Source organism: Copadichromis virginalis, linkage group LG11 (assembly GCF_057382275.1).
Source record: "Copadichromis virginalis isolate Kocher_CV1m ecotype Utaka linkage group LG11, C_Virginalis_male_GT1.1, whole genome shotgun sequence".
Classification (NCBI taxonomy): domain Eukaryota; kingdom Metazoa; phylum Chordata; class Actinopteri; order Cichliformes; family Cichlidae; genus Copadichromis; species Copadichromis virginalis.
In genome coordinates, this window is record NC_140628.1 from 18,712,922 (window position 1) to 18,725,509 (window position 12,588).

Consider the following 12,588-nt stretch of genomic DNA (forward strand, 5'->3'; position numbering starts at 1 on the left):
CTTCATTTTATAATTTATTTTCAAGGCTGAATACACCAAAAACAAATCAAATCCCTCCCGTAGCATTCTGCAACGGTTTGGTTTTATTTTCTTAGTTATAAGAGGATTTCTTCCACTACATCAGTGCAAGGTAAATTGAATTTTGTTGGTGCGTGCTCATAGCACTTAAATCTGCAATTACTCTAGAAAATCCAGAGAACACGCTGTAAACTTTTTGCACTGAGACTATGTCTTTTATATATTGTAGTTCCAGTGAAGAACTTTCTGGAAGTTGCGAAGCTATATGTTATTTATCCCGAAGTCTGGGAAATAATAAAATAACATGATAACTGTGTTACATGGTTAATGTACTACTACGTATAAAGTTCTATCAGACACACACTTCAGTGGCTGCATCAGGGGCAATTTAGGGTTCAATAGTTCAGGATATTTCAATATGTGGACAGCAGAATTTTTAAGAACGATACCGATAGCAATATGAGGCAATTTAAAAATCTGACATACTGGCTGATTTTTCTCTTTTAATGTCACTACAATTATGGATGATTAAATCTTCTGCCTAGCTCTGCTCGAATCAGCTGGTTGTTATGTTTTCGTTGGATTCCAAACACATGTTGGCATCAGGAGAGCTGCAACATCAACACTCATAATGTGGTTGAAGGTGTTTTGTTTTTGTTTTGTTTTTGTTTTTTTGTTTTCATTTATTGGCCATTGTACATACAGATATATCTGTAAATAGGTAATATCAGCCAATGCATTGGCCCCACCAGTAGGTCGGTCAGGTTCTAATAATATCAATACTCATACTGTGACACCATATGAGTTATTTTTCCCCACTGAATCTTGTTAGTTAGTTATAGATTTTCAGACCACAAACTACACCTTGTGAACTTTCAGTGTAGGTTAAACCTCGCTGATGACTTGGTGTAGCTAATGTTTACACAGAATTAGTTACTACTTCCAACCTTGCCTCACAGTGCTGGTCAGCAAGTAATTGAAGGCAGTGCTCAAGTGTCACACAGCTGGACCGCACTCCCTGGTGGTTACTTTTAGCTTGTGTTTGTTGATCTTTTCCAGTGTTTCTGGAAATTGATGAGCTGATGCTGTTGATGATGGTGGGGGTCTTATCACTTATAGATCCACCTTAGTGAAGCTCTTTGTGCAATAGGGAGGCGGATTTGGATTTGAGATAGCCACAGCATCAAATTGAATGTTTGTCCACGGCAGAAGATTCAGTATGAAAGAGGGTGTTACTCACATGAAGCGGTCATTTTTAATTTAAGTGTTATCTGCGTCACTTATTTACATTACGTCATTTTTAAAATCTTCCTGTGAGTTTTCTTGTTTACTTTATTACCATTTTCACAGCTAAATTGTTGTTTTCATGAAATCATCATCTGTAATATATTTTTTAAATATTGTTCTTGTTAGAGCGGGATAATTATTTATGTCACACCCATCTTTAATGACATCCTCATTGTTTATTTTTTTTCCCCATCTTTTATTGTTTTCCTCATCTCTTTCTGTTTGATATGCACTGAGCTGCGCACACTTTTTATTTTTTTATGTTTTAGGATCAAAGAAGAACCAAAGCCTCAGCCGGCACAGTAAGTAAACTGCATTACCCAGTGTGCTCTAGGCTTTGACACTTCTTCCTGTCAGTCGATGCTGCGTGCTTCATGTGGCTTTCTCCTCTTTGTCTGGGAGTTTAATAACAAAAAGTCATTAATGTCTTGGAAAAGAGTGGCCCGTTTTAATGAATAATTTCTCAATGAGTGAATCAGGTCGTTGAATTTTGTGCTGTGCACTAAACAGCTGACTTCCATGACATCAATGACATCGGCTTCTCCTTTCTTCCAGCTTTTTTGCAGCTAGGTCCCCAGAATCTTTCCCTTGTTCCTGATATCTAACTGGCTGTTCATCTTCATTCAGTGTATCATCTGCACTCTGGTTGGCTGGGTAGTCTAGTAGTTCAACTGCTAGTGTGGAGTAGAGCCGCCTGTCCTGCTATTCTGTACTATAGCTGCATTGTGATTAGATCTACCTGCAGGGCTAACCAGTCAGACAACCTGACCCCCACTGCACCAAAAAGCTGCTATAAGTGACATTTACTGCAGCTCTCATTTCCATTGGCTGCAGAGCTTTCCTGCTTTTCTGTCCTTCCCTCAAATATAGGTCTGTCTGAGTCATCTTTCCTTCTTTATCTTTCTCTCTGTATTTCTGACACTGTGTCTGGTTGTCAGTGTTCCACTAATCGCTGCTCTGCCCGTGTCCCGGCCTCCTCCTCCTCTCTGCTCTGGTTATAGTGAATGTCCCTGCTATTTTCCCACTACTTAAGAACCAGCCTGCTTCCTAAAAGCCCCCTTTCTGAACAGATTGTTTTCTCACATGATGACTCATTGCGATGTTCCAGTCACACTTTGCTTATTTGAACAGGTGGTTTCCCTTTAGTGGGATCACTGAGCTGGTAAATAACGTTCTTCAGCCCCAGCAAAAGTCCCCAAATGACAAGGAGCCAGAGCAAAATGCGTAAGTAAAAGTACAGACCCCTTTTTGATCTTCTCCCAGCAGGAACCGACATATAGTGGTGGGTGAACCGAGCAGCTGGATTCACAGGTTGTTTGGCCATTGGTTGATGTGAGACAATGATTAGAAATTTCTCAGTTTGCTGGTTTAAGCACATAGGCGAGGGGTGCTGTGGAAGTGTTGTGCCACAATGAATTTAACTTTAATAAATGACATATTTATTGGCTGTAACAGGTCACTGATCAAGAAGACAGAGAGCGGAGTTAGTCTTATAATATATGTCGGTGTATTCTTAATCTTTGATCAGGACTCTAATACTAAATCCTGTATAAATCATTGTTTACTTTAAGGTTATTTTATAATAATTATTACATCTTTCCCTACCAAAATCCATCACTTATTAAATTCCTGTTAAAATTGAATCTTTCATTAACAACCACACAGATAAACATTTTAGCTAGCTTGATTTGTTTTTATGAGGAATAGAATATAGAGCAGGAAACCAGTTTCACAGCTGCTAGCTCCACCAAACTACGATAAGGTCAAAGTTGGGAGGTTGAGATAGTTGCTCCGTGTCTAAATTCAGATTGTTTAACATTGTAGAATTCAGACTTATTACTCATTTCTCTGAATTTCAATAGGGTACAGGGACATGTGGTGTACTCAGTTGAAATCTTTTGAATTGTTTATCACTATTGTCATGCTAGCTAGTGCATTTTGTGAACATTTGCAAACTATTGAGATTCTCAGCACTCATGTTAATTTCTTCTATGAAGGTGATAATAAATGAAGATAACATTTGTAGAAAACGTAACCACCAAACATCCCCACAAATGTGACTTTACTGCCTGTAAAAAATATGATGGTGTTAACTGCTGCTAGCTAGCATTACCTTGCTAATGGATCCTCCTCCTGATGGCTGAAACAGTGTAGATCTCTACGTCCTTCCACACTGTTTCAGCTTATTAAGTATGACACCAAGGCAATAATCACAGTTTTACACTTAAATCAATGAGTGTTAATGTGCAAGAAATAATATTCGTAATATAATATACTGATATACAGCAAAAAATATCATCTGTGTGCCTTCTGGAGCATTTTGCTTGTTTTAGCTTGAACAAAGCTTTGCTACTTTATATGATGTGGTGGTAGTGCTCCCAACAAACATTTTAATGTTGAATAACCATCAGCTGACGTTTTTTTGTTGACGGTCAAATAAGTTCCCAAATGAAAGCTGAACTGACGTGGCAGATGTTACCGCGATGACGGCTCAAAGTACTTCTTCAACATTGGCTGGACGTCATTTTTAAACTTTCCAGCAAGAGAATGTTTGTGTTCAAGAAATGTTTTCTACCATTTCTGGTATGTCTTTATTGATTAGTGAAGACTCAAACTGATGATATCAGGGTTGTGTGCTCATCACACAAGAAAAAAGTTTGGGTTGATAATCGTGACAATGGGCCAGAGGGGCAATAGAAACAGTCTGATGCCTTAAGTTTACCATTCAACAGATTAGACAGTTGTTAGACATATATGTTCTATTCTATTTGGACACAGCATCAAAATGGTCTGTCTGTGGTTTTATTTTTGCAGTTGTACAGCGAGATGTTTGACCAGGGAGATGTCATCAAAGTTTCAACCATGGGTTCTTATAAGACTTACTGTCAGAAGCAGCAACCACACAACAATGTGATAAACATTGCTGTGTGCAATTAGCTTGCATACCAGAGTATCAAGCATGCTATTGAAATGAATAAAAAACAAACCAAAGCAGAGTTTGTATGCTGCACGTAGTGGGACTGCTGTCTAGATTATTTAGCTGTAACAAAGTTTGTGAAAATCTGACACTGCAGACTTGTCAGCTCAATTCTTCTTCTGCCAATAAAGCAATTAAACTAGAGTTTAAAGTCAAACTCAAGACAGAATTGTGATATTTGGACAATCTGATTTGCACCTAGTAAGTTGCTTCATCTTGTAGAAATCAATCAATTAATCAGTAATCAATAAATCAATTAATAGACTCGCTGCTGATGTTTTAGGGTCAGCATGGCATAATAAAGACACCAGGAAGTTAGGATTCAGCTCCAGTGGTGTGTGACAAAAGAGGAATCCCAAGCCCTGTAGAGAGCTTGTAGCTCAGGCTTGGTGTTGATATGCAGACTCTGTCATACGTCCAAGCGAGAGTTTCGTGTTACGGCTGCTTATAGCTGCTCTGGTGTGGCAGAGAGGTAAGAGAGCTCCGACACGCTAGCTTGGGATGGGACAATGAGTAGCGTATGATTACTCGTCAGCAGCATCACCTATATTTGACCGAGTCTGACTGGATAAGCAAGAATGGGTACTGTGTACCAGCTGTTGGCTGCCATGGGATTCTACTCTGACTGTACATTTATTCTGTTTTACTCAGTAACTTATTTCCTGCATTTGATTAGTCTGGGATAGTTGTCTCTTTACTTTTGGGATATTTCATTTATACAGCAAGATGCATTTGGACACTGACAGTAAACTCCTAATTGTTCCCTTCTACACCACTGTATTTGATTTTGACTAAAGTTATCAACTTCTAATTAAAGTATAGACTTTCAGCTTTGATTTAAGGAATCATAATATTGCATTTACAAGTTGTTAGTTACCACCAAGTCTAGACATAGTGATTCCAGTTTTTAAAGGTTCAAAGTTATTTGACAAATATAATTACTACCATCTAAAATATCTTTAATACTTGGATGCAAGTCATTTGCAGTGATGGACTCTGAAGTCTGTTTTACAGCCACCATCAGTTACTGCTAGTTTGGCTTTAGTTTTGTGTTAAGTAAATACAACACATGCTCAGTTGGGCTCACAGCAGGTTACAGACTCTTTGTATTGGCTATCACATACATTTTAATTGCTCTTAACTTATCTTGTTTCTTGATGTTACTTAGTCTCCTCAGTCCATTCCTTGTTTCCAAGGAACGTACCAGAATGCTGACCTGGCCTCTCCTAGGACTGCTTGTTTTTTACACCTTACAGTGACCTTGTTCAATTGAATTGCCGCATCTTTGGACCACATAGAACTTTACTCTCCTTAATCTGCCCTGAACACGATTGCACACCTGGCAATGAAACAGGTCATTAATCAACTGTAAGTCATAACAGATAATGCTATATTTTGGATAACTCTTGGTTTAAAGCTAAATGTCTTCACTGTTCTGGTGTAGAGAGGCAAACTTATGAAAGTTGCATTACTCTTTATGACCTTGACTTTGTATGCAGTATACGCTTTACCCTGCTTAAACAGGTTATTCTTGCTATGTGTTATCTGTTTTAGTGACAGATTTGCATCAGCAACTCTTTTTTTGTCCCACCAAAAAGGTTTGAGTGACTGTTAGAAGTGGTCTGTGTAAGTGACCTTGTCTGGCGCATATTTCTCTAAATGCTTGACTGTAAGGGGAGATAAGTGAGAAAAAACACAATTGTTTGTACTCTTATTTCCTTTATCCTGGGAGACTAGTCTTTACCTCTTGTATCATATTCTTGATCAATCTGTTATCAGCCCCTCTGTCAGTAAATGAGATTTGGTGGGATCTGTTAAACAAGGGTACACACTAATCTCTGCTGGTAAACACAAAAGGCTCTGACACAATTAGCCCTTTAATCCCTCGGTGGGTACAACGTGGGGCATGCCTGTGGCACTCGATCTAATGTTCAGATGGCACAGTTACTTGTGCACATTACCACACACCCACACATAGACTCGAAGTGGCGTGTGTGGACCTTACGTTTGGGCTCTAAAGGTCTAGTTGTGAGCAAAGGAAACACGTTTATCTCAAATGCAGAGCTGTATGTGGTAAAAGGATAGCTCTGCTCAATAATTCACAAGCGCTAATGAATGTTGCAGGGGATATGTGGGCTGAAACCAATTCTAATCGCCATATTATGAAGTCAGCCCAGTGTTTAGTTTCCAAGGAGACGCTCAATTGACATGTGTCATACAAAATGCATGTGAAGAGCCCGTGCTTTTTTAGGAGCCTCTGAGGACTTGTTAGGAGTTAAGCAGCCACTGTATAAGATCAGATGTAATGTACCAGTAGGAGGCCATCTATAGGACACAAGGAGTAACACAATAGAGGCAGTAGCAATGACAAATGATTGCCTGAGCATAATACACCAGAGCAGTAATAACTGTGTGTATCTGGAAGATGATTATCTAACAGTATGGCTCCGAGGTGTGCTCGGTCTCACCTTACAACGGTCCTGATATAGAAACACAGGTGCAAATGATTCATTAAACGCAATGGAACCTGAGAAAGTGGAATTAAGTGATGTTCTTAAAGTTGCAAAGCAAATTTGATACCCACCCCCACCGTGTTTTAGGCGAAGCGCGATATCAAAGGAGGAGCTCAGCTTTGAAGCTACTGAGGTCATGGCGTCTGCTTTTCCTTTCAAAATCTAACACACTGCATACGTCTGAGGGTATATCACTTAGTCAGCTGACAGCAGAAGCTTTTTGTGGAAGTGTGATTTGGAGAAAAGGACTCAAGCCACGAGTCATCCAACAAGGATAATTCCAGTGTGAAACGAGTCTCCCACACTGCCACAAGTGTGCACTGGACACTCTAACAGTGCGATACTTACGGCCTTTGTTATATATACTCTATGTCAAGATTGATCATTCAGACTTATCTAATCCATAATAATAGTTTGTTTGTAGCATTTTTTCCCACTCATCCTGAATAAGACATAGCACTTCTGGAGTACAAAAAAAAAGGCTGTATGAGTAAAAAAAAATCAATGATATACCGATGTTCAATTTTTTAATTGGTCACCAATCCGTATCTCCTTTTTTTTTTTATTAACCTCTGCCCTTCCCATTTGCTTGCAGAAAATTGCACCAGCAGTTTGAGTCATATAAGGACCAGGTTAAGAAGATGGGGGAGGAGACAAAGCAGGGTCAGGACCAGAAGAGCGAAGCCCCAACCTGCGGGATCTGCCACAAAACCAAGTTTGCCGATGGCTGTGGCCACCTCTGTTCATATTGCCAAACGAAATTCTGTGCTCGGTGCGGAGGACGAGTGTCTCTGCGGTCAAATAAGGTAATGCCGTGGTTGGTATTAAAGACACACACTCCCACATGTGCTGATGCCCCACCCAGGCAATGTGGGTTTTTTTTTTTTTTTTTTCATATGTTTGTATTTAATACAAGGTTATGAAAGTTTGCTGTAAAATCATAGTCACGGCGATTGAGCCAGCAGTGTCTCTAATGGCAACTAATGTTTTTCAGATCATGATCGTGTACTCCAGTCACATGCCTTCGTTTATAATTCTTCTTTCTCTGATGTGTTCATTCACAGCTATAGACGTTTACACGTTAACGTACAGCTCTTCCATTTGACCACTCGAGGGAGCTGTCCCTCCTTTTTCTTATCTCATAGAGGAGCCCGATGACTGCTCTCGTATAATGTGGCACTTCGATGCCCAGCTAACCACTGTACAAGACTATGCTAAAGCTTTTAGGCCTTTTAAATGTGTGTTTTTATTTGATGCCGTTCAAAAATGTGCTGATCGAGTATGTGACAGTGCTACGAGGACCTACTAATGCCACTCACAATCTCTCTCTCTCTCTCCCCCATCTTTCCTGCCCCCTCTCCCCTCTAATCTGTCTCCCCTCTTTATTTCTTTCTGCTGCATTCCTGCTCTCATGGAACTGCAACAGGAGGACAAAGTGGTTAGCAAATTATTTTTTTGTGTTTCTTGGGACTGTCTGAACACAATCATGGTTCATAAAATGCTGAGATATGCATAAATACACATACAGCAGCCAAGACAGATGGGAAGTGAGCATGAGAGGTGCTGATTAGTTTCATCTGTGAGTCATGTACACATACATACATACATACACAGAGAGAGCCATTTTACACTAGGACAATACAAAGACTGCAGTCTTGAAAGACAGAATAGAGCAGGGGTACTGACAGCAGGCTTGTTTTCAAATAATCAGCTAAATATGATCATTTTAAAATTTTATATTTTTATTCTTGGATTGCAGTTGAAAACAATCCTTATTTTATTTTGCACGAGGTTTGGTGTAAACCTCCAGTTCATCCTTTGTCTGAAAGAGCCATTTCTTAGCTCCTTGCTTTTAAGCCAACATTCTTCTGATTTGCTGATGTTGATACCAGTGCAAGTACTAGTACTTCAACCTATAAAGGCAGCTAACTTAGACGATAGAAACAAAGCATCAATCCTATCATCTCGTAGTATCGAGCCGATACTAGCAATATTAGCATTGGTATTGATACTATCGATATTTGAATCGATCTGCCCACCTCTATCTTGCTTACACATTCAGTGTCATTAATTAAATTTTGACCATGTTTAATGTGAGCATGTACCATTGTAACATTGGTAAATTTACTGGTTCTTGTATAGCAAGTTTCTACTCAATTTGAGCATTAAAAGTGCTTTCTTTATGTCTCATTCACCCATTTGCACACACACTCAACTCACATTACCTTTGGCATGCATGGGAGCAGGGAATCAAACTCCCAACCTTCACGATTAATTTCTGACCTGGTCTACATCCTGAGCCACAGTCACCCCACCTTATATAAAGGAAAAACATTTCAGAAAAAGCATAACACATCATCTTTAAAAATAAATAAATAATAATGTGTTATTTCTAAGGCGTAGACTTTATATAGGTATAATATTTAATACAGGAGTGTCCTTTCAAGCTTAATATTGACATTCAAATTAGACCTGACCTGTATTTTAATATTTTGATTAAAATAATTTGAATTAAATAAAACAGGTAACTTTTCTAAGTTGGCGACTGTTTTTGAATTTATTTATTTTTTGCTCATAAAATACCATGCCTAGCCTCAATGTTCCCGCATCATTCCCAATATGTAATCTTCCACATGATGTAGCGCACAACACTATAGATTTACATTTGGCAATAATCTGTAAGTGTGTAATGAACTAAAGATGTACACCATCGCCGGGCAGGTCAATGCACAACAGGAGGCCATATCAGTGTACATGTATACAGGGAGTGCAGAATTATTAGGCAAATGAGTATTTTGTCCACATCATCCTCTTCATGCATGTTGTCTTACTCCAAGCTGTATAGGCTCGAAAGCCTACTACCAATTAAGCATATTAGGTGATGTGCATCTCTGTAATGAGAAGGGGTGTGGTCTAATGGCATCAACACCCTATATCAGGTGTGCATAATTATTAGGCAACTTCCTTTCCTTTGGCAAAATGGGTCAAAAGAAGGACTTGACAGGCTCAGAAAAGTCAAAAATAGTGAGATATCTTGCAGAGGGATGCAGCAGTCTCAAAATTGCAAAGCTTCTGAAGCGTGATCATCGAACAATCAAGCGTTTCATTCAAAATAGTCAACAGGGTCGCAAGAAGCGTGTGGAAAAACTAAGGCGCAAAATAACTGCCCATGAACTGAGAAAAGTCAAGCGTGCAGCTGCCAAGATGCCACTTGCCACCAGTTTGGCCATATTTCAGAGCTGCAACATCACTGGAGTGCCCAAAAGCACAAGGTGTGCAATACTCAGACACATGGCCAAGGTAAGAAAGGCTGAAAGACGACCACCACTGAACAAGACACACAAGCTGAAACGTCAAGACTGGGCCAAGAAATATCTCAAGACTGATTTTTCTAAGGTTTTATGGACTGATGAAATGAGAGTGAGTCTTGATGGGCCAGATGGATGGGCCCGTGGCTGGATTGGTAAAGGGCAGAGAGCTCCAGTCCGACTCAGACGCCAGCAAGGTGGAGGTGGAGTACTGGTTTGGGCTGGTATCATCAAAGATGAGCTTGTGGGACCTTTTCGGGTTGAGGATGGAGTCAAGCTCAACTCCCAGTCCTACTGCCAGTTTCTGGAAGACACCTTCTTCAAGCAGTGGTACAGGAAGAAGTCTGCATCCTTCAAGAAAAACATGATTTTCATGCAGGACAATGCTCCATCACACGCGTCCAAGTACTCCACAGCGTGGCTGGCAAGAAAGGGTATAAAAGAAGAAAAACTAATGACATGGCCTCCTTGTTCACCTGATCTGAACCCCATTGAGAACCTGTGGTCCATCATCAAATGTGAGATTTACAAGGAGGGAAAACAGTACACCTCTCTGAACAGTGTCTGGGAGGCTGTGGTTGCTGCTGCACGCAATGTTGATGGTGAACAGATCAAAACACTGACAGAATCCATGGATGGCAGGCTTTTGAGTGTCCTTGCAAAGAAAGGTGGCTATATTGGTCGCTGATTTTTTTTTGTTTTGTTTTTGAATGTCAGAAATGTATATTTGTGAATGTGGAGATGTTATATTGGTGTCACTGGTAAAAATAAATAATTGAAATGGGTGTATATTTGTTTTTTGTTAAGTTGCCTACTAATTATGCACAGTAATAGTCACCTGCACACACAGATATCCCCCTAAAATAGCTAAAACTAAAAACAAACTAAAAACTACTTCCAAAAACATTCAGCTTTGATATTAATGAGTTTTTTGGGTTCATTGAGAACATGGTTGTTGTTCAATAATCAAATTATTCCTCAAAAATACAACTTGCCTAATAATTCTGCACTCCCTGTATATGTATAACATGCATTTCCCAGAGTTCTCTTAGTGCTCGCCTTCCCGTGTTTAGCCGTTAAAGTGACAGACTGCAGGCTGTGGAGGACACTGCATACCAACAGGCTCAGCAGAAACACAGAGCGACATCTGTCCAGCTGCTCCCTATAATGCCAAGACCCCCATTTGTAAGGGCTTCCATTGTTCACTGCTAGATAATAGCTGAGAGATCGGTTACCATGTTGTACAGATGGTGTTGAGTAATAACAGTGGCAGCAGGCTGGTGATAGACAGTCAGGGCAATGGCAGCTAGACCATGTGATGTGCCTCTTATCCAGTGCCAGCTATTTATCTGGTGATGCCCCAGTGTCCTGGTGTACAAGGTCACTTCTCCATACAGACCATGAGTATGGGAGTGTTACACCAAAAAGAACTGAATCATTTTGTAATGATAGGACATTCTAAAGTAATGTATGTCTATATGCACTGACATAAACACTTGATCCCAGTGCAGGTGAAAATATATGTCTCCTCTTGCTGCTCTCAGTAACATCACTATCACAGTGCTTGGCAGTGCTGTCATACTTTTGAATATTTTTTTGCAGATCTGCATGTGAAATGTGTTGCAACGCTCGTCTGCAGCAGGGGAGCAAAGTAAGCATTTATGGCAGGAAGCAGAAGTTCAGCTGACAGGGTCGGTCAGAGGGTCAGCATAAAAATAAGAAACAGAGGTGATGAGTGTGAAAAAGCAAAGAGGCGTTTTTCAGTTTTTGATGTTGGTGTGTGCTACCTCCACAACACAAACCAATACAAAAGACCACTCAGGGCATTAGTTGATCACTATTGTCATATTGAACTGATGGACAGAAGCTTTGATTACTCCCGCGCGAACAAAGGGACACATTGCGGCGTGCCTTGACGGTCTGGTGTCTAAGCTTGTGTGTCAGTGAAAGAGGTGGTGGCGGCGGGGGTGGTGAAATCTGCCCTTTTTCCATCCGTCTACTCTTTCCCTCTCTCGCAGATGGTGACAGCAGTGGCGAGAGAGATCTTGTTCTGTGAAACGCCATTGAATATTTACAAGTGTCTATGCCGGGAACAGCAAGAAGAGATATGACACGCTAGAATATGATATAGCGTAGAGGGACCGAGAGTTAAAACAGCTGGTAAAGAAGTTTAGGCGAGATGGAGGTTTTCTGCTCACTAACCCTGAAAAGCTCAATTGACTCTATGACTCTTGTAGTGTAGCCACATTAATCGCTTTATCTTATCGCAACAAGCTGAATAATAGATGTAAAAACAGTGATAAGAGTGTGTGTTGATAATAATCACTGCTCAGCAATCGTGCCAGGTAGCTTAGCCTCTACTTCAAGCAAAAAAAACTTCCGAGCAACTTTCTTTTTTTTCTCTTCTTCTTTTTTTTTCTGTTCTCAAAATTGGAAATGCCTTTGATATAGATAAACTGTGTGTCAGTGTTGTGAAGTCTTCAGA

The 12,588-nt window shown here is 40.1% G+C and overlaps 1 protein-coding gene across 2 annotated transcripts in view; it reads left to right on the plus strand.

Moving 5' to 3' along the window:
* rims2a (regulating synaptic membrane exocytosis 2a) overlaps nt 1-12,588 on the plus strand; it is a 158,206-nt gene that overhangs the window by 22,849 nt on the left and 122,769 nt on the right. The window contains exons 3-6 of one of the 2 annotated variants that reach the window (XM_085473447.1): nt 1,575-1,607; nt 2,437-2,529; nt 7,391-7,601; nt 8,222-8,233. In XM_085473447.1, the coding sequence (XP_085329573.1) occupies nt 1,575-1,607; nt 2,437-2,529; nt 7,391-7,601; nt 8,222-8,233 (349 nt within the window). The remainder of the gene's footprint in view (nt 1-1,574; nt 1,608-2,436; nt 2,530-7,390; nt 7,602-8,221; nt 8,234-12,588) is intronic. The other variant, XM_085473448.1, reaches the window with a different exon arrangement.